We start from the raw sequence: 24,605 nt of genomic DNA on the forward strand, positions 1-24,605 counted from the left end.
CAAAGGAATAGGAATGTTTAAAACTTAAAAATTCGCTCCAAAACACAGATAAACAATCAATACACAGAAAATGGTAAGGAGGTAGGGATGAATCCGACTGTATGTTGATGAGAGATGTTGTACGAACGCTGACAGCAGAGAATGTCTCTGGAGTAAACGAGATTGCGTTTGCTGCCATGTCTTATTTTGCAGATCCGATTAATGGGGTCCTTGATCAATCGGAAAATTATATGACATGACAACCCATTACCGATTTTGCATAGAATGCTAAATATGTGCCGATCCGATCCAACCGATCAGATCTGTGTAAAGGCTAATTGCTTGCTAGCTTATGAGGAATTTGGGCATTTCTTTAACGTGTGGATTCAACACCAGTTTGGATTGGAAAGTACTTGGAAGAACACTGACCAATCGTTAAAAATTCCAGCTACAGCTAACAAAACAAAACAAAACAAAAAAGACAGATAACTCTCATAAACCACAAACAAAATAATTGCTTTCTATAAATCATGAGTCTCTTGGTAGAGATGACACACAATTACTGGACGTGATATTTTACAGAGATCTGTGATCAAAATAAGAGTGTTGGAGATCAACGAAATGGTGTTCGGGCCTGACCAGCTTCAAGGATTCTTATCTGCTCAGCCAGCCACTGGGGAGCCATCACACACACACACACACACACACACACACACACACGCACACGCACACGCACACACACACACACACGGACGCCAACTTAAAAGAATGGTGGAAAGTAATTACGCAGGGTCAAGCATGCTGTTACTTTTTATGCAAAGTGTATTTAGACAGCTTGTTTGTGTTTGGACGTGTGTGTGTGTGTGTGTGTCTGTTCACCGCATGCTCTCATTGGTCAAGAGGAGATTGCTGGCATGACCCGAGAAAAGGAAGAAATGACTTGTGGTTCCTCTCACATGGTGAGGAGGCTCAGGGTGAAAACTCATTCTACATTCTTGCCTCGTACTTGAGATGTCAAATCCAATGGGCCGAACAGAAGCTGCAGAAAGACTTTAATGATGCATGTGGTCCATTCATCCATCCATCCATTTTCTAATCTATTTATCCTCACGAGGGTCACGGGCGTGCTGGAGCCTAACCCAGCTGTATTCAGAAAGTAGATGGGGGAACACCCTGAACTGCTTGCCAGCCAATCGCAATGCACAATCACGGTCACCATCTGAAATTTGTGCTTGCAAGTCAAAGCAAAAAGTCAGCCGAGAGACGGCTCCCATCTCAAAAAGGTCACTTGCATCTATTTGATCATTTGAGGCTTTTATGCATCAGCTGTCAATGAAAATAAAAGCATCTTGAAACACAGGTCACACGCACACACCTGCTCACAGCGACTAATAACATCAGGGTCTATTAGCTAGCTCTGCTAACCAGCTTGCAACACACACACATGCACCCACCCACCAGATTTCTTTGTGATTGATTACATTTACAACAGATGCTCATTACCCTAGCGCACACAGTCCACGCACACACCATATGGCTGCGTGTGTGTGGAGGAGCGAAGGAAGCTTTTATCGATAGAAAGAACACAAAGAGAAGAAAGAGGGAAGAGAAGAGGTAGAGGATGAAAGGAAGTACTTTGTATTTATCTATTTAACACTCTCACTCATCCCCCGGTGGGTAATAAGGGCTAATCCACATAAGAAGCACTTGTATCTGCTTGACACACACACACACACGCACACACACACACACACACACTTCTTCATACCCATCTGCCAGTGGGCGTGTAGGTAGGAGACAAAGAGATGGACGGAGGGAGGGACTCCTTGCTCTCTCCTCAGCACCACCGCATTGTTTGTGATGACAGCTTACGCACACACGCACACGCCAGACAGCCATACATGTATACACACATTCACACACACACACACCCTCATAATAAATCACATTCAGTAGCACTTCCCTGTGAGTGTCCTCGCCATGACTCAGGAATCAGGGCGGTGGCCTGCTGGTGAACGTTTTGACCCTGAACATGTGACGGGAAGTGATTGGATCGTACGGCTCACACTAAGACCCTTTAACACTGCCTGCAAAAGCTGATATTTTTCCTCTTACCCTGTATAAATGGCACCAGTGCGGAATGGGAAATGTGGGGGAAAGGAAATCAGCTCAGTGACATTTTACATCCAAGGTAGTATTAGAGAACAAAGGCAGGTCAGCACCTTGGATGCTTGGAAGCCGACATTTTTCCACTTTCCTTCTGTGTCGCTCTCGCAACCCAAAGAATGGCGCTGACACAACATGGGGATGGGTCAGCAGTGTGGTGGGGGTAAAAAGGGAGACATTGTAAAGGGAATATTCTGCTTCCTGAGGCAGTATCGGGGCTGTAAAACGGGAAGGAGATGGTGCCTATAGCTCCATTTACACTGTTGTATAAGCTGACATTTACATTTCTGCAAATGCCTCAATGGCACTAAGATGGAATGGGGTTTGTGTGCTGTGGGGGGGAAAACTCATCCCAAGAATTTTCTGCCTTCTGATACAGTATCGGAGTTTGGAGACTTCCTTTTCCGGGTTTTACACGCACTCCCAAAAATAAAGAACAAAGCAATTTCCAGTCTTCTGTGTCAGCACCAGGGTTGTAACAGAGGTGTTTCTAGTACATTTTACATAGTCTACGAAACTGGGGTGGTGCTACCATAACAAGCACTAGGAGTGTTCCAATCAGGGTTTTATGCTAGCAATTTAAATCCGATTTATTTTTTTTAAGGTTCCATCCATTTACTAGACATACTAGTCATGTGAGGAGTGGAGAAAAGGGAAGAAAAAAACTTTCAATGGTTCTCTTAAATTCTGTTCTATTTTAGTTTTAGGCTATGTGCTTTCCATTGATTTTCTTTTTTGCAATCCAATAATGATCTATTTCCCCATTAAAGTAGCTGGATGTCCCTATTTCCTATGGAGGATGAGCAGGAAGTGTGGCGAAGCATTGCAGGGTTGGACCCTCACCTTACCATTGACGACTCAGGGAGTCGGCGCATGCACTCACAAAAGAGATGTAGCGGTTTTATCACACATGTACGGCACATGCTGACATTCAACTCTGTGGGATATTTTTCATGAGTAAGTCTGACATACTGAATCATTCTGACGACCAGAAAAGTGATTTCAAGAGCACAGTGGAATCCGCCAGTATGTGGCAATGTTTCACTTCATCGGCGCAATGCATAAAAGAAGAAGCCCACCGACAGTGATAACCACCTGAGCAAGCCTCAGCTGGTTCACCATCTTGAGTAGCCAGTGATCTCTTGCAATCACCTGTCCTGAGATAACTGTGGCTCCAATCAATTCATAACTCATCAAATTATTTCACACGGATTGGTTTGTTAGAAACATCAGACTTGCAGTAATAATACCAGACATTTAGGTACCGTATTTTCCACACTAGAAGGCACTTTGGAATATAAGGCGCACCTTCACTAAATGGCCTATTTTAAAACTGTTTTCATAAATCGGCTGCACCACATTATAAGGCGCATAGAATAGAAGCTACAATAGTGGCTGCAGTTGCATTATGCATCCACTAGATGGATGCATAATGTGCTACAGGAATACAATACAATTAAATACAGCTTTATTTATATAGAGCTTTCACAGCCGCTACAGCTATCACAAAGCACTTTACAAACAACGTCCCAAAAAATCAGAACATTGATCCATGTACTGTATATGGCACAATGGATTATGAGGCACACTCTCGGCTTTAGAGATATGGAATGCTTTTTGGTGCGCCTTATAGTGGGGGAAATATGGTAATTTTATCATCGGAACTTTCCGAACATACTATCAAGGGAAGATCGAATGTTTTTCTTTATACTCAAAAAGAGCTCCAAACAACAACAACCCAACAACAACGAGTTTGACCTTTTGTTTTTCTTGCGATCACGTTGTTGAACAGTGTAAAATAAATTAAAACAAAATTAAAAACTTTGAAAACAAATACTCAAAAATTCTATTTTGACCTTCTTTGAGATATTTTTGACCTTCTTTGAGATATTTTAATGAAGGTCAGCATTGAACTATAGGCTAATCTTCTAATTTGGCTTGATATTTTATCTGACTCCATGGAAGGAGTGCCTCATTAGTCATGAACTCACCGCTAGTCAATGAATAGTATCCACATCAAGCAGCAAGAAATAGCTCTTCCACCTCTTCCCATTTTCATAATTACTTTGTGCAGTAACCACACTAATACCACTGTTATACACAGCCGTTGACGAGAATGTATGAGAGAGGATGAATTTGTAGTACTCGGCGTTAACAAGCACAACATACAATTGTGCGTATTCAGCAGCTTAGAGCACTAACATAAAAGCTCGTGTTCTGATTCATACGCAACAATGTAGCACAAGTATAGCCACCTAATGCATAGTAAGTCAAGCTGCCAGTACAGTTTACACATGAGCTACTTTATACAGTGGTATAAGAAAATGTCTTCACAAGTCCCCACAAGAATACTGTTTTTCATTTGGTTGCCATTTATAGCCTAATTTACTATAAATCTGACTTAAATACTGCATAGGTGGGCGGGCCGGTAGCCGAGTGGGTTAGCACATCGACCTCACAGTGCCGAGGTACCGGGTTCAATTCCACTTCCGGCCTCCCTGTGTGGACTTTGCATGTTCTCCCCGTGCCTGCGTGGGTTTTCTCTGCGTACTACGGTTTCCTCCCACATTCCAAAAACATGCATGGCAGGTTAATGGAACACTCGAAATTGTCCCGAGGTTTGAGTGTGGATGTTTCTGTGTGCCCTGTAATTGGCTGGCAAACAGTTCAGGGTGTCCCCCACCTACTTCCTGTAGACAGCTGGGATAGGCTCCAGCACCCTACTCTACTGAGGATAAAGCGGTTCGGAAAAATACTGCTTAGGTTAATGAGAGGTGTATTTTGACATATGTACAAATTTGAGTTTCGTCTCTGCCAGAGGAATAGAACACTTTCGTAAACCAAGGATCCTCTGTACAGAAGAACATCTAACACCAAATTGCCCTTGACAACACAATTACAAATACAACCCAATGTTCCAGGAAAAATACATCTCGAAAGGTACATCAAACTTCATGGTTCAATCTGTCCTCATTACGGTTGGGCATCGTGTGTACACATAAAAACAGAATGTGCTGAATTTGCCCACATTTCCTATTGATCTCTCTTGGTTCGCGGTTCTTCCGCGGGCGAACTTGGCATCTAAATTTAGCACTTACATTTCAAAATCTGAAGGCTTCCGAAATAACCTGAACATGAGTCCCAGTTACACAGAAAGATAATGGTGTGTTGAATTTTCTCAATTTTATTTCATCAAGTGGTTGCATGAAATATAAACATCCATCCATTCATTTTCCGATCCGCTTATCGTCACAAGGGTTGTGGGGGGATGCTGGAGTCTAACCCAGCCGTATGTGCAACCCTTCCCTGCCACTGGAGCCGCAGTGCAGACGCACAGCAGATCGGCCGGGCCTGTCCCCACCGGCCGCTCCTCTTCCTGGTCAGCCTCTCAGCGGTCGCGGCTCTGGAGTTACGCCGGGCCCTTCCTGCAGATCAGTTCTAATGTGGCGCCAAGGTGTGACCCCGTGATAGCAGTGGGTACACTTCACGGGGTCGGCCATCCTGCCCACTGGGCCAGCCCGGTGGGCCATGTCGGCCGGTGCTAAGCAGCTGATTTAGAAGTGGTGCGGATCCAGACCAAAGTCAGAATCAGAAAAAATGCAGTAACATAAATTGATGATGATTCCGTTTCTGGTTTGGTCTGAAACATCCATCAGAAAATTGGCAAAAATGTTCATTATTGTTTTCCAAAGCTAAAGCAGATGTTTGCATGAAAAAGAAAACCACAAGGCTAATCAGTCTGCATCAAGAATGACTCGAAAAAATATTTACTGTTGAGAGGCTGCAATTCCAAGGATTTGCACGATTTTAAATTAAACTCAACAATTAATCATTTAAAATCATTTACTATATATTTTTAAAATGGTTATATTGTGATACTCCGTATTGGTCCTTACACGTTATGCATTGCTTACTCAGTCCTGGTTATTTTAAATTGAGCTACTCTAGGGTATGATCAGATTATAAAGGAATTGTATGCTTTGTTCTTTCATTGACTGTATGGACCTGTGAATTCACAATAAAAAAGAGAATTGGAAAAGATTTTTTTTTTTAATTTGCTAATCGATCAGGTGTCACCTTTATTGCAATGCTACATAAAACAAAGCATGTCCTTATGAAAAGGTGCCACAATTTGTGAACAGACTACAGGTATTTCAATTATCAAAGTGAAACTAGTGTGTTTGGCTGTTTTTTTTTTTTGTTTTTTTTTACGGTGGTTGGCATCTTTTTAAACCTATGTAATAATTATGAATGTAAAAAAATGGATGCATGAGGCTCATCTGAGATATAGTACTCCCTCATTTATCGCGGTTAATGGGGACCAGAACCACCCACGATAAACGAAAATCCGCGAAGTAGCAACCAATTAACATTCATTCATTCATTCATTCATTCATCTTCCGAGCCGCTTGATCCTCACTAGGGTCGCGGGGGTGCTGGAGCCTATCCCAGCTGTCTTCGGGCAGTAGGCGGGGGACACCCAGAATCGGTTGCCAGCCAATCGCAGGGCACACAGAAACGAACAACCATTCGCACTCACACTCACACCTAGGGACAATTTAGAGTGTTCAACCTGCCACGCATGTTTTTGGAATGTGGGAGGAAACCGGAGCACCCGGAGAAAACCCACGCAGGCCCGGGGAGAATATGCAAACTCCACACAGGTAGGCCGAAGCTGGAATCGAACCCAGTACCTCTGCACTGTGAAGCCGACGTGCTATCCACTGGACTACCAGGCCGCCCTACCAATTAACATGTACAGGTTAAAAAAAAAAAAATAGTTTTGTTTTCTTCAAGTCCGCAAAAAGTTAACAAACGGTCCGCGAGAAGCTGCAAAACAACAGCAAGTCACATAGAGCAACATATACAGGACTGTACTCCATGTACAGTATATATAAAAAAAAAATTACAAGTTATTTTTTTTTAAATATGTTTGAAAAAAATCCGCAATGCACTGAAGCCGCAATAAACGAACCGCAAAATAGCGAGGGATCACTTTATACCTTTTTCAAGGTTCTATTGGTTATACCATTAACAGTGATTAACCTTACCACTTTTTTTACACTTCTCAAACAAGAAACCAAGGTCAATTTTGACGAAAAGTGTACCTGTAAAGTTCATCTTGATTTTATGATGCTGACAGTCTTATCCTGGAACAGATTAATTCTACTTCCAATCATTTGTATGGGGAAAATTGTTTGAAAATGATTGTGATCCAAATCGATTCATATTAATCTATTCCCGACCTGTCTTGTAACTTGTGTTTTCAAACAAAAGTCTGTCACACGCTTCAATACACACACACACACACACACACCTACCTCCTCAAAATCCCACACACACGCAAACTCAACAACTTCCAGGCCCCGGTCAACATCCTATTGGAATTGTAGAGGCAAAAAAACATGCTTATGGTGGGTAAGCTTGTTGACTGTTACTTCTGATGAATGTTTGAATGTCACTGTGCAAAGTTAGGCGATGTGACGTACAGGACATGATTTACTTTTCCGCAATATACTGTCATTGGAAAGCATTTTTATTTTCAATATCCTTTCTGAAAATGTATGTGTCTCAATTTAAGTAATCTGGAGGGTCACAGAGAGTATATAGATATCCATCCATCCATTTTCTAATCTGTTTATTCCTACAATGGTTGTAGATGTGCTGGAGCCAGCTGTCTTCGGGCAGTAGACAGGGGACACCCTGAACCGGTTGCCAGCCAATCGCAGGGCACACATAGACGAACAACCACCCGTGATCATACTCACACCTTTTCTTTGTTTTCAAATCTCTGGATAATCTCGCGCCACCTTACCTCTCTGAGCTCATACGCCCCTACACCCCTGCCCGGCGCCTCAGGTCTGTGGACCAGTCTTTGCTAGACGTACCAAGAACTAAACTGAGGCTCAGAGGGGATCGAGCCTTTTCTGTTGCTGGTCCATCTCTCTGGAATGACCTCCCACTGAACATTCGGCAAGCCTCCTCGCTGCCCATCTTTAAATCCCTCCTCAAAACTCACTTGTATTCTTTGGCGTTTGACTCAGCATGACTTAGATTTGCTATTGGTTTTACTGCTTGGTGCTTTCTACCGCCTTATTACTTATTACTTATTACTGATTCGTCTTACTGTTTATTGTATATGTTAAATCGCTCCATGTACAGCACTTTGTATGCAGCGATGGCTGTTTGAAAGTGCTCTATAAATACTGTTGACTTGACTTGTTGACTTGACTTGACACCTACGAACAATTTAGATTGTTGTTGTAATAACCTACGGTGCACAGAATGGAATGTGGGAGGAAACCGGAGGACCCGGAGAAAACCCACACAGGCTCGGGGAGAACATACAGACCCCACACAGGAAGTTTGCATGTTCTCCCCGAACTAACTTAAAGATAAATAAAACCAATAATTGTTCTGGAACAAACCGCTGTGCTACCATTGTTGACATAAATGTTACACGTTGCAATGCACTCATCTGGAATTCTATCAGGGAATTTTTTTCATTCATCCACAACATCGTTTGGACTTCTTTCACACTCAATGTGTTGAATCAAGGGGCGGCCCGGTAGTCCAGTGGTTAGCACGTAGGCTTCACAGTACAGAGGTACCGGGTTGGATTCCAGCTCCGGCCTCCCTGTGTGGAGTTTGCATGTTCTCCCCGGGCCTGCGTGGGTTTTCCCCGGGTACTCCGGTTTCCTCCCACATTCCAAAAACATGCATGGCAGGCTGATTGAATGCTCTAAATTGTCCCTAGGTGTGAATGTGAGCGTGGATGGTTGTTCGTCTCTGTGTGCCCTGCGATTGGCTGGCTACTGATTCAGGGTGTCCCCCGCCTACTGCCCGAAGACAGCTGGGATAGGCTCCAGCACCCCCTGCGACCCTCGTGAGGATCGAGTGGTACGGAAGATGAATGAATGAATGAATGAATGTATTGAATCATGCTTTATGGACCTTCCTTTGTGCCGTGTGGAATAGGATAGGGTCTTATGGTAGATGGATAATTTTAAAAGACTCTGTAAACTAGTGTTTTTAGAGATTTGGTTCAAAGTAGATTATGTGCTTGAAAATAATTGCTAAAGACATCGATCCATCCATTTTTTCCGAACCGCTGAATCCTCAATAGGGTCGCGGGGGGTGCTGGAGCCTATCCCAGCCGTCTTCAGGCAGTAGGTGGGGGACACCCTGAACCGGTTGCCAGCCAAACAAACATGCGCGCTCACACTCACACCTAGGGACAATTTAGTGTGTTCAATCAGCCTGACATGCATGTTTTTCGAACGTGGGGAGTAAACTGGAGCACCCGGAGAAAACCGACGCGGGCCCGGGGATAACATGCAAACTCCACACAGAGAGGCCGGAGCTGGAATTGAACCCGGTACCTCTGCACTGTAAAGTCGATGTGCTAACCATTGGACTACCGGACCGCCTGCTGAAGACATGTAGGGCCGAATATGCAAAGAATGAACAGCGTTCACTTTTAATTGCGCTTCATATTCAGTTTGCTCCATCCAAACGCACTGTTCACAAAGGATATTGCGCTCATGACGTGACAGTTTAACAGTTGAGTGCAGTTTGCACCTGTTGTAATTTCAGAATACTTGTCTTGTACATGAAGGAGCATTCCCTCACATTGCTCTGGCAATGCTTCCCGGCCACATCCTGGATCTAGTCTGCTCTACTGGTCTCACCATTCAGTAACTCACGAGTTTCAAACTCCACAGCTCCGATCACCAGGCTATAATTTTTACATCAACCTTCCCACCCCAATTCCGAAAGAAAAATGTGTCATATCCTTCAAGCCACAAAATATCACAGCCGCGCTCAGTTTCACCTTCCCCATACCCGTTTCCCCTCCTTCAGATAACTTGGTGGAACTTATCAACCACAATAACGACTCTCTGTCTCCACTTGCTTTGATCAATTAACCCCCTTTAAAAACCCAAACGGTCTCGTTTACACATTCAGCTCCCTGGTTCTCCCTGACCATCACTACTTAAAACACCAGAAAATGTCAACTTGAAAGACATTCTGTCCTCCAGAACCTAGGCTGGCTTCCAATCCTTTCCGATCCTTTACATTCAAAACGTTCCGACTCACCCATAAACCCTCCATAACCAGGTGCCAAACTACTCTAAAGACTTGCTCCATCCCTACACCTGTTGTTCTACTCTCTGTTCCTCCAACAATCACATCCTGATCATCCCAAGGACTAGACAGCGTAGTTGGGATGACAGAACATTCTCTGTTGCCGCCCCCACCCTTTGGAATTCACTACCGAAAGAAATCTGTGACACCATTGACCCCCCCCCGCCTTTAGGTTCAAGAACAAGTTAAAATCACACCTGTTCCACACCGCCTGCAATAAGCATATTAACAGAGGCAACACCACTTCAACTGTAACCTCCTTTATTTATTTTACACTACACATAAATTACTTGACCCTTGATTTTTAAAAAATTGACTTTTGCTTTTCAGAATGTATTTGTTCTGTTTTGTTTTGATAGATTTATGTATGTTTGTCTGGAAATGTAGTTTCTTGCTAATTTATGCTACAACTAAAGCGTTTTATATATAATATTATATATAATATATATATATATATAATATTATACATAATATATATATTATATATATATATATATATATATATATATATATATATATATATAATATTTAAAAAAAAATCCTCATCTCACCCCTCGGGTGGTGTCCGTCCCTCATTCAGCTCAGGTCCTCTACCAGAGGCCAGGAAGCTTGAGGGTTCTGCGCAGTATCCTTGCTGTTCCCAGCACTGCACATTTCTGGACTGAGATGTCCGATGTTGTTCCAGGGATCTGTTGCAACCACTCATCTAGTTTGGGGGTCACTGCCCCGAGTGCTCCGACTACCACAGGCACGACTGTCACCTTTACCTTCCAGGCTCTCTCCAGCTCCTCTCTGAGCCCTTGGTATTTCTCGAGTTTCTCATGTTCCTTCTTCCTGATGTTTCCATCACTTGGGACCGCTACATCCACTACAACGGCTTTCCTCTGCCCTTTATCTATGATCACGATATCTGGTTGGTTCGCCATTACCATCTTGTCAGTCTGGATCTGGAAGTCCCACAGGATCTTCGCTCTGTCATTCTCCACCACCTTCGGAGGTGTTTCCCATTTTGACCTTGGGGTTTCCAGTCCATACTCCGCACAGGTGTTTCGGTAGACTATGCCAGCCACCTGGTTATGGCGTTCCATGTAGGCTTTCCCTGCCAGCATCTTACACCCTGCAGTTATGTGTTGGATCGTCTCAGGTGCCTCTTTGCACAACCTACACCTTGGGTCTTGTCTGGTGTGGTATATCTGGGCCTCGATGGCTCTGGTGCTCAAGGCCTGTTCCTGAGCAGCCAGGATGAGTGCCTCTGTGCTGTCCTTCAGGCCAGCCCTCTCTAACCACTGATAGGACTTCTTGAGATCAGCCACTTCAGTTATGGTCCGGTGGTACATCCCGTGTAGGGGCTTGTCCTCCCATGATGGTCCCTCTTCCAGCGCCTCATCTTCTGTTCCCCATTGTCTGAGACATTCTCTGAGTACGTCATCCGTTGGAGCCTTCTCCTTGATGTATTCATGGAGCTTGGATGTTTCATCCTGGACAGTGGCTCTCACACTCACTAGTCCCCGGCCTCCTTCCTTTCGGCTTGCGTACAGTCTCAGGGTGCTGGATTTGGGGTGGAACCCTCCATGCATGGTTAGGAGCTTTCGGGTCTTAACGTCCGTGGTCTGAATCTCTTCCTTTGGCCACCTTATTATTCCTGCAGGGTATCTGATCACTGGCAGGGCATAGCTGTTTATTGCCCGGGTCTTATTCTTGCCATTGAGCTGGCTTCTTAGGACTTGCCTCACTCGCTGGAGGTATTTGGCCGTAGCCGCTTTCCTTGTTGCCAGTTGGAGGTTGCCATTGGCTTGTGGTATACCAAGGTACTTGTAGCTGTCCTCAATGTCTGCTATTGTTCCTTCTGGGAGTGAGACCCCTTCAGTGCGGACTACCTTTCCTCTCTGAGTCACCATCCGACTACATTTCTCAAGCCCGAATGACATCCCGATGTCGCTGCTGTAGATCCTGGTTGTGTGGATCAGGGAATCTATGTCCCTTTCGCTCTTAGCATACAGCTTTATGTCATCCATGTAGAGGAGGTGACTGATTGTAGCTCCGTTTCTGAGGCGGTATCCATAGCCTGTCTTGGTGATTACTTGGCTTAGGGGGTTCAGTCCTATGCAGAACAGCAGTGGGGAGAGTGCATCACCTTGGTATATGCCACATTTGATGGACACTTGGGTAAGTGGCTTGCCATTGGCTTCAATTGTGGTTTTCCACATCCTCATCGAGTTCGCAACGAAGGCTCTTAGGGTCCTGTTCACCTTATACAACTCCAAGCATTCAGTGATCCATGTACGTGGCATCGAGTCATAGGCTTTCTTGTAATCAATCCAAGCTGTGCAGAGGTTGGTGCGTCGGGACCTGCAGTCGTGTGCGACTGTTCTGTCAACCAGGAGTTGATGTTTGGCTCCTCTAGTATCTCTACCAATGCCCTTCTGTGCTTCGCTCATGTATTGATCCATGTGTCCACTTATCTTAGCCGCAATGATGCCTGACATGAGCTTCCATGTTGTGGAGAGACAGGTTATTGGCCGATAGTTGGATGGAACTGCACCCTTCGAAGGATCCTTCATGATCAGGATCGTTCGCCCTTCGGTTAGCCATTCTGGGTGAGTCCCATCCCTCAGCAGCTGGTTCATTTGTACTGCTAGGCGCTCATGGAGTGCAGTGAGTTTCTTTAGCCAGTAGGTGTGGACCATGTCCGGGCCTGGTGCTGTCCAGTTCTTCATATCTGAGACTCTTTCCTGTATGTCTGCCACTGTTATGGTAACTGGGTTCTGTTCAGGGAGGTTGCTGTGCTCCTCTCTCAGGGTCACCAGCCATTGTGCACTGCTGTTATGTGCAACCTCCTTCTCCCATATGCCTTTCCAGTACCTTTCAGTTTCCAGTATTGGTGGGTCAGCTCTGTTGTTAGGACCCTGCCACTGAGCGTACACTTTTGCAGGTTGTGTTGCGAACAGCCTGTTTATTCGTCTGGCCTCATTCTCTTTCGTGTACCGCTTTAGGCAACTGGACAAGGCTTGGAGCCTTTGTTTGGCAGTTTCGAGTGCTTCAGGTATGGTCATCTGGATGTACCTCTCGGGTATCTGCCTTTTCATCACACCTCTCTGGGCCTCCGTCAATTGACTCACATCTTTCCGGGCCGCCTTGATCTTAGCCTCCAACCATCTTTTCCATGGTGGGTAACGTATCTCATGGCTTCCATGGTTGCTCTTATAGCCCAGAGTCTCCAGGATCACTGATGCTGAAGCGCATATCAGCTCATTGGTTTCTGTGATCGTTACGGTAGGGATCGCCCTCAGTGCTGCATTCACACTTTCTATGAGACTTTCAGATGGTACTTCACATAGCCGTTGTAATCGGTTTCTAGGTTGCCCAGCTTTCATTCTCGCCATGATCTTAGCTTTCAGGTCGGTTGCTGCCTCGCTCAGCATTTCATTCATTGGGGCTGGCCACCCAATCTCATCATTTGCATTCTTTGGGGCTTGCCTCCCAATCTCTTGTATGACCTCCTCCTCTGATCTGGCAGCCTGGGGCCCTTCGCCATGGAACCTGCGTTGTACCTCATCAATCTCAAGTTGTGACAGCAGTTGCCGTTTGTGGATGTTGGAACACTGAGCTACTAGTTGTTTCGTGGTCACCCGTGACTGTGGGTTTCGAAGTAACCATTTAGCCCACATTCTCTGCATGTAACCCCTCTGACTAGGGTTGCTTGAGTAGTAGCATTCCAACAGAGCCATGTTATCGCCTCTCGCCCATCTCCGCTTTGTTCCAGTAGCCCATTTTTCATCAAGGTGCTCTGGTTCCCCAGCACCTGACGCAGACCTTGTTTGGCCGGGCGACGTCTGAGCCGGCATGTCATTCGTTTTATTGTCTCTCATTATTGTATGAGGTAGGCATTAGCGTGAAGGATCTTGCCCAAGGACCCAAGGATATGTGCTCATTTTTTCCCCAAGCGGGATTTGAACCACCGTCTCCCGTATGCCAAACCGATGCCTTACCAACTGAGCTATATATATATATATATATATATATATATATATATATATATATATATATATATATACAAACACACACACACACAAACTATTACTAAATTATTATTTGAGATGTGTGTGCAGGTAGCTAGCTAGCTATGCTACACTTTATAAATGCATCTCCAATTCAGACAATCCTCTGGCAAGGCAGCGTTCGAGTGACTGTGAGTGCGCACACATTACCCATGGTGCAATGTTTTCTTTTCAAAGGTGGCCTCTATTCCAGCCACCAGAGGCTTTAAACATTCATATTTTCACGGCTCAAATGTGTAGCTATGTGTAGGTATACGTGAGGTATCCTCATTTGAATTTAACAAGTCGAAGACATTTCATTTTACATTCCACTTTACAGAGATTGTAGCTCAAGTCCAACTTCTGATTAACTAATAAAGAGGTGTGTACTGTTACACTTGGGTATACACACCACACTGGTGCTGATGATTGTGCACTGTGCAGTTGTGCTGTTTGTTGACATGAATAGACTCATGGAAACTTTTGGCATTGACAAATGGGCCGACAATATCCGTGTGATGTTGAAATGTAATTTGCAGCCAGTCATGAAATCAAACTGAATGTTCCAAATAAATCAATGAGAGCACTTATGCAATACAAACATGGATATTCGGTTCGAGATGACTGAAAGCCATTGATGAAATAGATGACCTAATTGTTAAAATGTCCCATCTTAGGTGATGATTACATGTTGGTTCAGACTACAAAAGATGACACTCAGCACGATGAACCCGCAGCCTTTTTAGCCAACCGGCGGACAACGCTAACCCGGCGCCTTTGTTTCCCACATGACAGTTGGGGCACCAGACTCATCGGCAAATATGCATCTATAAAATTACAGTCACCCTATAAAAAATATGACCCAACAAATCATGAAGGATTTCATATTGTGAACAGAGACAATGAAAAGCCAGTTCTTTGCATTTTTGTAATTCAACACATCAATCGTTACTAGTACAATAACAACAGGGGAATCTTAATTTGTAAAGACAGAAGGTACAGTACAGTACAGTACTGACATGCTAACGCGTGTAGCAGCTGGTGTCCGCTAATAATGCGTGTGCATTATTTCCTGTCTCCAACTTATAGCTCTAGTTTCTATTTATAAAACGGCTAATTAACATTGACATGGCGCATTTTTCTGCTTGTGTGTACACTTCATATTCATGCCTACGGGCAATCAACTCCTTTTGTGTACTTTTGTCATTTCATCCATCAGCAAATGTGACTCATTAGTGGAACTACTGAGAAAAAAAATATTACGGAATATGGAGGGAAAAAAAAAGATCACATCGGAAATAATGGAACAGGATCCAACTGTGCTCAAGCTGTCAGAAAACCTATATTAACTCATTCACTCCCAAAGACATTTACGTCTTTTCACACTCCACACATTCAAACCCAGATACAATTTTTTTTTCAATTTTTCCAAGACTTGGGGTAAAATAAAAGTAAAAAATTTAATGGGGTCTACAATTGGCTGGTATTGAATGAGTTAACCACACAGACATGCATTCATGTAACATTTTTAGTATTTTTAACAAGTGTGAAAAGAAGTATCCCAAATACCACTGTGTAAGAATTAGACAGTTAACCGTCACTTTGATAGCAATTGCGGTAAGTAATGAGTAATTAGACTGGCCTTGTTAGAATAGTCCTTCTTTTGGAAGAAAAAAAAAGACTTTCTCAAATATCGAGCTTTAAGGCATTAGAAGTCCAAGCGACAGACAGTTTTGGGTTCCTGCCCGAATCGTTTGCCGCCACTTATCTGATCTTACCAAAGTGTCAAGTGAAGGAGAGACACGGCGGCGCGGAAAAGACATTATTAAATCTGATGGACTCAAGACGCGGCGCTTGCATCCATTAGGGCGGTAGTGATGCCAAGATGCATTTCAGATTAATAATAGACAGCTAACGAGACCTCACCACGTACTTGAAGGAAATGGATATACGAACGCCTTGTTAACAAGCTCTGCATGCCTGGATGCACAAATGAGGAAGTGACGAGGCATTTAGCTGTGCTGTGAGCACTGTGGCACCCCCAATGGGTCAGATGTGCTGCTACGAAACTTGTAAGGTGGCTTGTTTAGGCTCATCCCAAAATAGATATGTGCAGTTTAAATGGGTCAATCGCCATTTGAATCAACAATTTTCTCCAAAAAGTGGCAAAGGTAAAGTTTGTGAAATATTCTCATTTAGAAGATCTTTTTTTAATACCCCCCCCCCATCCCACCCCCGTTGGTATTCTGCAATTTCGGGAAATTTGAATGCCAAAGCTGCCCCTAAAATCTTACTAAGGTTTAAACAGCTCAAATCAAGGCAAAATGAGCTCATGCATTGTCTGCCAGCGTTTCTTCTTATTCAGTAGGGGATGAAAAGTTTAGCGATGCTGACAGTTTTGATGCCAGAACAAATCTGATCAGCGGGGGTGATGTTGGGGGCTTCACATTATACTGCGCGCGTGCGCACACACGCACGCACACACACACACACACACACACACACACACACACACACACACACAAAATAATAGTTTCAATTAACGGAATCCTTTCAATTAATGGAATCCTTTCAGTTAGACCACATGTATGCAAACTACGGCCCGCGGGCCAAATCCGGGCCGTTGGTCTTTTTAATCCGGCCCGCCGAAGGTTGGTACACAATTACGGTTCGATGTCAATGACTGCATTCATTTCATTTGGACTTGTAATGACATGCATTTCAACGCCAGGTGGCACAGTTACTTGAAGTTGCAGAGCATAGGGAGGATGGGGGAGACGATACGAAAGCCCGCAGTAGTGCCAAGTCAAGCAAATCCCATTCGATACGACGGAATAATGTACTCGTAAAGTCTGAAAAACGTGCCAAAGAATGCAAAATACTGCTTTTTAAATAAAGACACCCAATTAATATTATGTCGAATTTAGTTCACCCTTTTGATCGGACCCTCCATAATATTTTCTGGTTTTCATGTGGCCCTATGCAAAAAATAATTGCCCACCCCTGAGTTAGCCAGTAAGATGCCCATTTTGCTGACAAATGATGGAAAAGTTGGAAAAAGAAATGATGGACTAAACACAGATACAAGTGGGTTTTCGTCGATCTGTGTAATCGTCACTGAGTCAGTACCAACGGACTTCTCAGTCTGTCACTGAAAGATGCCCATTTTTGCTGTTGACTGAAGAGAAATATGTTACATCTCGGTAAATATACATCAGGGCTGTTTCAAGCAGACTGCATTGACTATGGGTCCTGGCACCTCCCACCAGAAATTCCATCGGGGAGGGAGAAGATGACAAAGGAACGGGATGGGGGGGGGGGGGGGGGACAAATACTATGGAATATCTGCAAATGCATTTGAAGTAGTAAGTGTTATGTTATGGATGTCGACTGCTTGTCACCAACGCTGGGCCAGCGAAGACGAAGAAGAAAAATCTGACAGCCATAAAATCGTGGTGAAGAACTGTAATTTAGAAGCATGCTTAAGATAAATCAATAAATGTATAAAGCAACATCACCAATTTCTGGTCTGGCATGCATATACGTACTTTCGGAAACACAAAGAGCAAAGAAAAGCACTGTTCTGGCTCGGTTTTGTGTTTTTAATGTAAAACGCACAATTTTCGTTGTCAATGCTGTTTTTACATCATCCATTCATTTTCCGAACCGCTTGATCCTCACAAGGGTCGCAGGGGGTGCTGGAGCCTATCTCAGCTGACTTCGGGCAGTCGGCGGAGGACACCCTGAATCGATTGCCAGCCAATTGTAGGGCACACAGAGACGAACACCCATCCACGCTCACATTCACACCTAGGGACAATTTAGAGTGTTCAATCAGCCTGCCATGCATGTTTTTGGAATGTGGGAGGAAACCGGAGTACCCGGAGAAAACCCATGCAGGCCCGGGGAGAACATGCAAACTCCACACAGGGAGGCCGGAGTTGGAATTGAACCCGGTACCTCTGCACTGTGAAGTCGACGTGCTCACCACTGGACTACCGGGTCGCCATTTTTACATCATTACAACACAAATTGAAAGAAATCCAACACAATTAAAACCGTTCTTTGGTTTGCTGGTGTTAATCATTCATCCATCAGGGAGCAAAGCCATGATTTTAACTTGATCACACCATGTTGCCATGGCAACTTGGCCCTGCCTCCTGCAGGCATTTTGATAAGAGCATAACAGTGTCACTCAAGTTGCAAGATGATGGCTTGGTGGCAGGGCACCATTGAATACTACAGTAACGTAATGAGCCTCTGTTCTTTGAAGCAAGTCAACAAGTCTCAAGTCAAACCTTTACCTTGCAGCGGTTAGTCAAGAGTAAGGAATGAAAATGGGACACCAGTTAAACCTACACTCCATTTTTTTCCATATGTCAAAAATTGGGGGGAAAAAAATCTTAAAACGCTCTACATTCAGTAGTTACATGCATGAAGCTCCTCTTCATTCCGCTCTAAGTACAGTACTTCATATGTACCAGTTCGTGCAATTATTGTTGACCCACAAAACCAATCAATCCCATCGATTGATTGACAATCCAATGCCCACCTCCCCCCACACACACAAACACACCAAAAAATTTATGACACTTAAGAGGCTTTCTAAAAATGCAAATTGTCCCCCAAAATCTGCGCACACATCACGTGACGTCTCCGTGAACACTGGAGACATCAACACAGACACGGCGTGCGCGCGCACGCTCACGCACGCGCTGTCTGCAGAGGCTTGAACATCATTGTGATAACGTCATTGAGTTGCACATTAGGGAACACATTTCCTGGCGTCTTGGAGCAGCTGATTCAAAGCATGGGAGTCTTTTTGCTTTTTATAAGTGCACACCGACACATGGACAGACGCAGACACAATGACATAAAGTGGACGTGCCCAAATGCAATAAGAAGCACCCAGGGAGGAGAGGTTAAAAAGCTGCATGCAGAACGACACCGGACTGATGTGCAACACTCGAGCTTCCCTCCACACGTTCGTAACAGGCGTGAAAGGTCCCATATCTGGCCCATATTTTGGTCATGCGATTCGCTGCCTTGACTCCACCCTGGTCTTCCTACCTGTTTTGAAGAATGCATCAGTGTCGGGGTCGCTGGGCGCCTCCTCGGCCGCTTCGGCGGGGTTCATGTCGGATTCCGGTTCGACACAACCCCACCGACAAATGAGTTCAAACAAAAGAGAGTAGCGAAGGTACAAGAAAAAAAAATCCACTGGTTGTTAGTCCTCACGTGTCCAGCTTCCAGTTTCGGTGGCCTCCATCCCGTTGCCGGGCTCGCTTTCTGTCGCCTTCTGCGTTTGTTTGAAGCCTGAAGGTTGGCGGCGCTCCTCTCTATTGTTCCCGGTCCAACCTCCCCGCTCCTCCGCCAGGGTCTCTCTGCCTCCCCCTCCCTCCTTCCAGCCGCCCGCCTCCTCCTTCCCTCCCTCCTCTCTCTCTCCCCTCCCCTCCATTCAATCCACTGACCTTTATTAGCATCATATGTGTTGGTTTGAGTTCGACTAAGACTAAATACAGGCAACGAAGACTTGCATGTGGTAGAATCGTCATATGATATGGTCTTCTTATAAATTATATAAGCGATTACTTGTATGTCTTTGCAATTAATCAAAATAATTTCAATTAAAAAAATGAAACAAATAATTTTTGCATCAGAAATTAGACCTGGAACACAATGTGCGATTATTATCTTAAAGATGGATCTAGAAAATCAAAACTGGGATTTACTCAAATGAAGATCCAAATCGCGCATAACAAACATTTTTGTCACCTTTCACTTCACCTTACGACAAACATTGTCCATCAAGAATAGTGAACAGGGAGAATTAAGGCTTGAATAAGCCATTGATGACAGAGGGCATATAGAGAATTCAGGTAAAAGAAAAACTTGCCATCCAAACCTTTTCTTTTTTTAAGAACAAAATAGATTAAACTTAATTGTAAGAAATATAAAAATAAACTAGTAAATATAAGAACAAGCAAGAGACAACATTATCACACTATTTGAACGAAACAGGAGGAACACACAAGAAATATAGAGAATATTAAATTCTATAATAAATAATGGCTTTAAAAAAAATATCCCGAATATTTTATAACGGATAAAAATATAGGGCGGAGCAAGGTGGTCGACTACCAAGCACATCCGACTCACAGGGCAGCGGTGGAGGGTTAGATTCCAGCTGTTGCCTCCCTGTGTGGGGTTTTCATGTTTTCCCCGTGCCTGCGTGGGTTTTCTCCGGGTACTTCGGTTTCCTCACACATTCCAAAAAAATCTGTAGCAGGCTAATGGAACACTCTAAATTGTCCTTCGGTGTGATTGTGAGCGCGAATGGTTGTTCATCTTTGTGTGCCCTGAAATTGCCTGGCAACCACGGTGCCATCCTGCCTACTGCCTGAAGCCAGCTGGAATAGGCTCCAGCACGCCCGCAAACCTTGTGAGGTGGCACATAAATGGTTGAAAAGCTGTTTTAGTTGACATATCAAAATGTAGGGTTGAACAATTTCAAATAAAATAAGCTGAAGATAACTCATGGGGTCCCCCAAGGGTCTGTGCTTGGTCCTCAACAATTTCTACTTGATATCAATGACATTTCCTCTGTCTCTTATGATTAAAAAAAAATCTATTTGGTGATGACACAACCTTATCCTGCTCTGAAGAAAACTTTGAGCGGCTTCTGAATACTGTGAAAAAGGAATTAAATATATATTTTAAAATGGTTTAACGCTAATACATCATCTTTGAATTTAAGCAAAAGAAAGTACGTATATGTAATCTTTACTAGACAAACTAAACACCAAGTCAAAATTGTCAGCTATTCAATTGAAATACCACGAGTAAATAAAACTAAATTTCTGGGAGTTATTAGAAATGAAAAAAAATCACACAAAGAAATTGTTAGAAGAAAATTTTTGAAAACTACAGACATCCTGGATAAGGGTATCATAAATAAGGCATCTTCGTGTATGTATTATATTACTCGTTATTGGTGCCATACCTGACATACTTACAAAAGTAATTATTAGTCGATCTTTACAAAAAAAGAACGACACAAATTATTAATCGATCAAAATATGTCGAACCAAAAAATCCATTATTTATCAAATGGAACACACTCAAATTCTATCACTTGTTGAATTCAAAACAGCACAAACAAAGGACAAAGCACACAATGTCCAACTTTTGCCACAGTATCCAGAAACTGTTCCAAACCAGAGAGGGTTGTTATACGGATCATAAATATTACAATGTGACGAAGGAAATCGGATGTACAGTGTTATTTTTAAGGTTTCAAGTACTTGGTTGGGAATAAGTGTTAAAAATTTGATTATACAACAAAACAAAGTAAATGTGGTTTATCCATCTAAAACAGGTTTTGCAGCCTGTCAAAAGTAGTAACCTCGAATTTAATAATTTCAAGTAGCACCATTATATCTCCGTGTATATCGTGTAGTTTGTTTATATAGTAGTTTATATTCGTCTACTAATAGTTACTATTAAGTATAATAATTGTCTGTGTAATGTGATGCCGATATACTGTGTCTCAAGTGCACTAAATACTGTACACTGAATGTTAAGCAATATCACGGTAAGAAGTGAAAAGTAAGAAAAGTGGCGCCAAATCTGGAGTATGTCGAGCCTACAAAAAATTCTTTATAGGTCCTCAAATTTTAAAATCTCAATGTTGGCTTAATTCAATAAACAACAAACCAATAGTTGATGCGACTGATTTCCAAACCAATGAATCCATCTGTTTGTTGTGTAAAGGCAATAATACGATGTGATGATTAAATATTTATTCGGTTTCACTGTCATAAAGGCCCTCTGAGGGAAGGCGTAACTCCAAGTGGCCCGGGACAAAAACGAGTTTGACACCCCTGCTTTTGTGGTCAAAAGCGAAAACAAAGCTAAATTGGTAACACGCCTGACACAAGATGTCGCGCTTGTTAGCTACCAAAGCTGTAATACCGTCCACACGTGTGGACTACATATTTTATATTTTAATTTGACTTGATGGTCACTTTGAGGACCAGTCAGAGACTGTGAATGGGCCAGTTTGTCAGTCAGAGACTGTGAATGGGCCGGTTTGTGGCCACCGGTCTTGGAAAGTCATCTCTGAAAACGGAAGATAGTTGTGAGAGTCCAAAACGGCAATTGTGGAACATGCATTTTCCTACAGAGCTGCTGCTTTTACTTTGCATTCCTTGTCTACAAAACATTACATAATCCGAAGCATGTACCGCTACATGTTGATGAAAGTTTCAAAAGATGCCCTACCACATTACTTTTTGCAGATCTGTGGGAACGAGGATTATTTTTGATAATACTGTTTTTGTATTTGAAACATTGAAAGATACAAAACATAGGTCACCTGTCATAAACGCACTCATAGATTGGAGTTGACTGCATGGAAAACGCACACAAATCTGTCATCAGATGCCTCATCCACTGAAGACAAATAAGCAATGGAATCTTATCATCTTTCGTCATGAACTCACTGTGCGGTTTTAAAGCTGATTTTACGTCAAGTTGGATCTTTTATCGATGAACGGTGCCCTCGTAGACTGACGTGATTGTTTCAGAAAGTAGTTACTCTACTTTATCTTTTATTTCAGACGGAATCAATCCATATCACCTGTATGAAAAACCACAAAAACTACAAGAAATCCACTAATAATAATCAGCATAGTAACCATCCATCCATCTTTCAATCCACTTATCCTCACAAAGGTCACGAGGGGTGCTGGAGCCTATCCTAGCTGTCTTCGGGCAGTAGGCGGGGGATGCCCTGAACCGTTTGCCACCCAATCGCAGGGCACACAGAGACGAACAAACATCCGCGCAAACACTCACAACTTTGGACAATTTGGAGTGTTCAATCAGCCTGCCACGCATGTTTTTGGAATGTGGGAGGAATCTGGAGTACCCAGAGAAAACCCATGTAGGCACGAGGAGAACATGCAAACTCCACACAGGAAGTCCGGAGCCGGGATCGAAACCCGGACCTCTGCACTGTGAGGTTGACACCCTATTGACATCAATCAGCCTGTCATGCATGATTTTGGAATGTGGGAGGAAACCCAAAGAAAACCCACGCAGGCCCGGAAAGGACATGCAAACTCCACACAGGGAGGCCAGAGCTGGAATTGAACCAGGTACCTCTGCACTGTGAGGTCGATGCGCTAACCACTGGACCACTCAGCCCCCCAGCAGAGTAACAAAACACAATACCAAGCCCGCCACAATGCTCAACGTCCAACATACAAACATGTTCGCCAGTGGCTCCATTGTCTGGAGTAAAATCTGATGGAACTGCGCGCAGGATTAACCAGAAAATTTATTCAGTTATTTTTTTTACCCAGATGCCCTACGTATAAATCTAAACATCAGATTATGAAGAGCAGCGGGAACAGTTATGTCAACACAAGCAAACATTTGACTTGCAGTTGAGCTTCTTAAAGCTCTCAGCAGCAGCCGCATGCTGTCATTATAGGCCACTGTAAATTTTCTGATACTTTATTACTTATAACGGCACCACAAGTGGGCAGTATATAATGATGTACGATATGCTCTCAAGAGTGAAATCTTGAGCGGTACAGAGCACCTACAAAATTTACGACACATCATATTTGTAGTGCGTGTCCGTGTTTACAATCCAGGGAACAAGAAGATTTCCCTCATGTCTGGTTAGTTTCCTGCCGTTTTGCTGCATTTGCCCATTGCATTTCCTGTGTCAAAGGTTTTCAGCAGGACCATAAGTAATCTGGACCACTTTTGCTCACGTAGCACGGAAATTCATGCCTGACTGAAAACTATGAACTCTGCCATGCATATTGATCAGCAGCGTGTCTAACAGTTGCCCAGTGAAGAATAATAGGGCCGCTTGAACAAGAACGTTATCTATATGAAACTTCTCAAAAACATATGTAAACATCTCCCCTAAGCCCCAGGAGCAATGAATCAACTTGCAGAAACTGCAGGTCTTGATATATGGTCACATTTGAAATATATGTGCAGCATTATGTGAGCCACAACTTGAAATATGTTAGCTTTAACTGCACCTTCATGAAAAGCAAACCACCAAAAGACTCCAGAGAGCTCAGCTCTTACCCGCATCATGATTCATCTGCTCTGCATATTTTTGACAAAACAATGAACTCTCAAAAACAAAACAAAAACAAAAAAAAGCCCTACATTTCCAGTCTGCCCGATTACTAGGAACATGAGTTGTGAACGTGGTGCAGTTATGTTGATATTCTGCAACTGACT

At 43.5% G+C, this 24,605-nt stretch overlaps 1 protein-coding gene across 2 annotated transcripts in view; it reads right to left on the reverse strand.

Annotated features, from left to right (window-relative positions):
- Positions 1–19,727, reverse strand: part of kalrna (kalirin RhoGEF kinase a) — a 161,393-nt gene extending 141,666 nt beyond the window's left edge. For both annotated transcript variants that reach the window (XM_052082949.1, XM_052082948.1), the window contains exon 1: positions 19,401–19,727. In XM_052082949.1, the coding sequence (XP_051938909.1) occupies positions 19,401–19,467 (67 nt within the window). In that variant the 5' untranslated portion in view covers positions 19,468–19,727. The remainder of the gene's footprint in view (positions 1–19,400) is intronic.
- Between the last annotated feature and the right edge of the window lie 4,878 nt (positions 19,728–24,605).

Source organism: Hippocampus zosterae, chromosome 12, assembly GCF_025434085.1.
Source record: "Hippocampus zosterae strain Florida chromosome 12, ASM2543408v3, whole genome shotgun sequence".
In the NCBI taxonomy this organism is placed as follows: domain Eukaryota; kingdom Metazoa; phylum Chordata; class Actinopteri; order Syngnathiformes; family Syngnathidae; genus Hippocampus; species Hippocampus zosterae.